The following is a 5,466-nucleotide window of genomic DNA, read 5'->3' as shown; positions in this document are numbered from 1 at the left end:
CGTGGCACTTAAGCTTATACATGTTGTATAAACTTATACGTACTATATATAAGCTTATACATAATTATATATAATATGTATAATTTTTTATACAATGTGTATAATCTTATACACAATTATATATATCTTATACATAATATGTACTCAATTATATCAAATATGTACAAGCTTACATCACACTTTTATTGAAATCCGGAGATTAGAGATAGCTCTACGTCTGCACTTAATAATTTGTCTGTTCTCTCCCGTTATTTTGTGAATTTTTAAATCACATATTTAAACAAGCTTATTTGAATTCTTTTAATTTTTATTTACGGGCGACGGTTAATTAAAAAATACCCTGCGAGGTGACTGGTTGTTCCCGGTCAGCACATCTCCGGTGGATCCCCTCTCGGTTAACGCCGTCGTCCGTCACTATAAATCAACCATCTTTAGTCATCACTGGCCTCCACCCCCTACACTCACTCTTCATCATCACACAGGAAAGAGTGCTACACAGAGAGTAAAAAGGTAGGATTTCGATTCCAATTCGTGTTTCCTGCGCAAAATCCTTCTCTTCCGGCGATCAAATCGATCGGCGAAGCCAAATGGGAAAGCCGTGCGGCCGCGATTGGATGCAGATCTACTCGATCTACGGCACCGACGAATGGCAAACAGTAGCGTTCCTCATCTTCCACTCATTCCTCTTCGCCCTCCTCTCCCTCCTCCTCCTTATCTACTTCAACCCGTTTCTCCTCTCCATTCACTCCCTCCTCCCCTCCCTCCCTCTTCCTTTCCTCCGCTTCGCCGCCGGTTTCTCCGGCTCCGTCCTATCCCTCTCCTCCCTCTGTCTCCTCTTCGCCGCCGCCAACGTCCTATATTCCTCCCTACCCCTGCGCTGGCTCATGGCCCAACGCATGCTCGCAGCCGTCCCCAACTGGTTCGCCGTCCGAACCGCCCTAGATCTCGGCTGCGGTCGTGGCATCCTCCTCAACGCCGTAGCCCTCCAGCTCAAGAAGGAAGGCAGCTCTGGCCGCGTCGTTGGTCTAGATCGCGATCGAGACACGGCCGTTTCCGCCCTCCTTCGCGCCGGCGCCGAGGGTGTTCAGGAATACGTGACTTGCCGAGAGGGCGATGCGCATCGCCTTCCCTTTCCCGACGGGTACTTCGACGTCGTGGTCTCCGCCGTGTACCTCGGCCGCCAGGGCGAGTCAGCAGTGGAGAGGGGGAGGGGGATCGGGGAAGTGGTCAGGGTTTTGAACCCCGGAGGGATAGGTGTTTTATGGGATTTGGCTTGCGCGGCGGAGTTCGCACAGAGGCTGAAGGATATGAGGATGGAGGAGGTTAGGGTTTCGGAGAGGGTAACTGCGTATATGGTTGGCAGCCATATCGTGTCGTTTCGGAAGCCGATCACAGACTCCATAGAAGATTGGAGAGCTAACATTTGCTGAAGATTGGAGACCATAACTGGTATGTGAGTGTTTGATACTGTCTCTTTCACACTCTTAAGTCCTATCTTTTTCTACATCAATTTCTTGTTTCTTCGATCTTACAGTTTGGTCTCCTGCCATCATTAACTGTGATGGTGGGTTAGCTCTATACTCTATAGAATAGCAGAGGCCCTCTCGAAGAGAGGTGGCTCTTAAATTAATTAGTTATTTGCAGGTATTTTGAGTCTTTACTGAGAGATGAAACTTCCCTTGCTTTGTGTGTTTGGCGTTTGCTGAAGAAATTTCTCTTCTTTAGCTAAAGTATAGGTTGTTTCACAAATGGAAGCTTTCTTTCAGTGTAAATTTGTGTTTTTTATGTGAGGAATTATGTGTATGAATGTTCTACACAGATTAAGTACAAGCTTGGATATACAATTTTGTTGATGGTGACTATGTGGATGATAGTGAGCCATATGTCAATTTGTCCTGCTCCTATGGACATGATATAATGATGGAAGACGATCCCATGGTGTCGGTTTTTTTTTAAGTAATATTATTGGATTAAAACTTAATGATGTTATATTTAAGCATATGTGAATCGAGTAACGGAGTCAGAAATTTTATTCAGGAGGGGGCCTATATTAAACACTACAGGGAAATCACCAATTACCGACGGAATTTTTCGACGGTTTTCTAATAGTTCTGTTTGCCGTCTCATTACACGTGCTCCCCTCCGCCCATGTGTGAATCTTAATGATATGTTTTTGCATATATGGTACTTTCACTCTCTTGACAACACAGAGCAAAAGAAAAAGTCGATTTTGCATGTTTGAGTCTGACTAATGGCCATAGCTGATACAATTACATAGCAATGAATGAATAAGTTTTTAGGGGCTATTTAGATTAATTAAGGCAAACTCATATACCTGATGAGGACATCGACAGACGCTACTGACATGTTTATCGCCGACGAAACCGCAGATCGACGGCCACGATTCAGCACCTCTACTTTTGATATTAGATGTCATGATGTATTTTATTATTATCTGATGTTATTTGCAGTCTTTCCAGTTTTACCCCTGTGGGGAGTTACTTTGTTATTGTAGCCCAGAGGGCAATTTGGTATTTTCTCATTGTATGAGTTGAGACCTATATATAGTGGTCTCATATATTATTTTGAGCTTAATGAATATTATGAATGAAAATTTGTTTTGATCATCTTGTCTTCTTCTTCTTCTTGTGGAGAGTTAGAGAGGAGAACGAGAGCCCAAGGTGAGGGCGAAAAGCAATACCCACCAGTCATTGGAGGAGTCCGTGGCTCGTGGTCTATCCCCAACATCCAATCCCCCTTCCTTCTTCCCAACCCGCCGGCCTTAGCTTCCCCCTTAGCCGCCGGCCACCCCACCACCACCATCCGTCCGTAGACCTTTCAACTATCGACCTCATCTCCCATTCCCCTCGAATTCAAATTTTGAAAATTCAAAATTTTGAATTTCAAAATCTTTCCTAATTTGGAAATTCCAAATTAGGAAAGTTTTAAATCCGTTTTCATGACAAAATTCAAATTCAAACGGATTTTGTGTTAATCCTTCTTAAACCTCATGCACCCAATTTGGAAACCATCCACTTGCTCTCACACCAATTTCCCCCCTCTAGAAGCCGCCGGCCACATGCTTGGGTGGAGCCCATTAATGCCCCATTAAAGCATTGATTCCTCTTGAATTAGGAATTAACTCCTAATAATTTTCCCTCCTAATTTACTTAAAACTGAAATCAAATTTCAGTTTTAAATTTTCAAACCTCCTCCCTCCCTCTATTGACCGCCGGCCCCCTTCCTTGGCTTCCCCTCATTAACTCCACTTAATGCCTTAATTGCTTGATTGGAAATTTCAAATTCAATGCAATTTTCCCTCCAAACTTAATCAAAACTGAAATTATTTCAGATTTTGATTAATTCCCTAAGAGAAGTGACCTAAACCTAATTTGTTTTCAAGCCTTGTTCCTCTCTACACCCGCCGGCCACCCTCTCCCTTGGAATCCCGCCGTCCCCCATCCTCTCTCTTCCCGTCTCTTGAATCAAGAGTCCAAGAGGGAACGAAGGCGACGTTTTCCATCTCCGGTTCAATGACGCATGGCGGATCCGGAGCTTGAGTGGGGTCTTGTGTTCAACGCCGACGGAAGCATCAATATCCTACGGTCTCCGTGCTTCGACGTAGGATTTGAAGACGAAACCACCGTGGAAGAATATTTGGAGAGAGTCGTCCCGATCCTTGCAAGCATCTTTGACCGACGATTTTCAAATTATAATTGGAGTCTCGACGGCCATCTACGACATCCATCCCTACCGGCTACCTTTCCTCCGACAAAGTTCTTCGGCGCCTTCTCTCTAGTGGTGATATCCTTCATTATTTGGATTTTCTCTCTCCGCTAAAGCTTACTACTAGTTGAGTGAAACGGCCCTCAAGGTGAAATTCTCATTGTTAAGCGTTGGATTTTTGTTATTTGTACTTTGCATCTAAATCTCTTGGAGTTTGAATGAATTGCTTCGGTTAATTTCAATTGCCTTTCTTTGAACATAATAAAGTTGAGATTTTCAAATTCTTAACTCAATTCTATGTACTAGCTTTAAATTTAAACGGAGCAAAACTTTAATCTTTTTCTTATTAAATTTCTTGAAATAACTCCTAGTGGTTTGCATCTCATATGGTTCACATCAATACCCAAGATTTGAACCCAAAATCTTTTGATTAGAAGTCAGCTTCCAACCAACAGACCGAATTCAATTTAGGCAATTGAGTCATTGATGAGTTTTAAATTGTGAGCAAGTACCATCGATAAATTCTCCGACGAGAATCTTTAGTTGATCTTCAAATACTCTAGACAGATGAGGGAGTTCTTAAATTACCTCATAATTCTCTTTCTTACAACTAAATATGAGGGGTTAGGTGAGCTGGAATTAACTCATGCGACTTATATGAGATGTAACTCTGATCGACTTAAGGATTTAGGTGACTTCAACATATGAGTCTCCATTTGCATAAGATAATTGATTTAGAGCTTATTTTCTTTCAAAGATGAATAAGAGCTTTGAAAATTTTAATAGAGGGTTTGCAATTGAGAATTTTCATCGTCGTGTACGTTTGAAGTTTGCATGTTGTAGAGCCCACTTTCCCTTTAAAAATGTATGATCCATCCTTCACAAGTTATCTCAATTTCCTATGAATTTATTGCCTTCCTGCATCAACTTTGAGAAGGATGAGATCAGCTTAGTAAAAGCTTCATTCGTTGTCTGCTTTGTTTTCGTTTGAGTTAGAGTTGGAATTGAGCCTCTTTAGAGCAAGCCCAATTATTACTGGGCTTTTGGGCTTAGGCCATCTTCAACCAAAAGGTTTATTCTTCACTTTTTTTTTTAATCTTACTAATTATAATTAATAGATTTATTCTTCACTTTAAAACATATTAATAATCACATTAGTAACTCGTTGTCCACTGAACTCTATTTCTTAATATCAAAAAGAATATTTTATATATGTTCTTTCTCATCTCTTTTTTAATATTTATTTTAATTATAATTATTAATTTTTCGAATTTTTCAAAAGAAAAAAAAATGAAGGACAATTTTGTGTTGAATTATTGTGCTAAATATAGTTGTTCATGAAAATAATTTCAACTTAAAAATCATATATACATATATAATCATAATCAAGTTATTTCAAGCCATAAATAATTGAATAAAATCTTATTTGTATTTTAGTTGCTAAACATGCGAGAGTATAAAAATTAGTTAAACTAAAACTTTTTTGACCTGCCTATATGGAGATCATGCTTAAACGTTGAGTTGTTAAGAAGGTAAGTAGAAATTTATAATCCCTTTTCATTGGAGTGTTTATTTATCATATTTAATTGTGATAATCACCATAACTATATTGTAGCAACTGATAACTATATTGTAGCTCGATCATGCCTCATATTTAAATAATTATATTGTATGTTACCATTTGACATCTCTAAGGCTTCATTTAAGACAACTTTTTTACTATTTTGTAAAAATATTATA

At 39.9% G+C, this 5,466-nt stretch overlaps 1 protein-coding gene across 1 annotated transcript; it reads left to right on the top strand.

The window, feature by feature from the left end:
- Window positions 1-343: 343 nt before the first annotated feature.
- Window positions 344-1,853, top strand: LOC110115311. The gene has a single exon (XM_020848504.2). It carries the CDS (start codon window positions 588-590, stop codon window positions 1,428-1,430), a length of 843 nt encoding a protein of 280 aa, XP_020704163.1. The 5' UTR covers window positions 344-587; the 3' UTR covers window positions 1,431-1,853.
- The last annotated feature ends 3,613 nt before the right edge of the window (window positions 1,854-5,466 follow it).

Source organism: Dendrobium catenatum, unplaced genomic scaffold (genome assembly GCF_001605985.2).
Source record: "Dendrobium catenatum unplaced genomic scaffold, ASM160598v2 fragScaff_scaffold_586, whole genome shotgun sequence".
Classification (NCBI taxonomy): domain Eukaryota; kingdom Viridiplantae; phylum Streptophyta; class Magnoliopsida; order Asparagales; family Orchidaceae; genus Dendrobium; species Dendrobium catenatum.
Note: the sequence above shows the minus strand (reverse complement) of the source record. Positions and strands in the feature narration are given on the sequence as shown.

What these genes read in the sequence shown, in the direction of transcription:
- LOC110115311 (XM_020848504.2), top strand. Translation starts at nt 588, where the DNA reads ATGGGAAAGCCGTGCGGCCGCGATTGGATGCAGATCTACTCGATCTAC.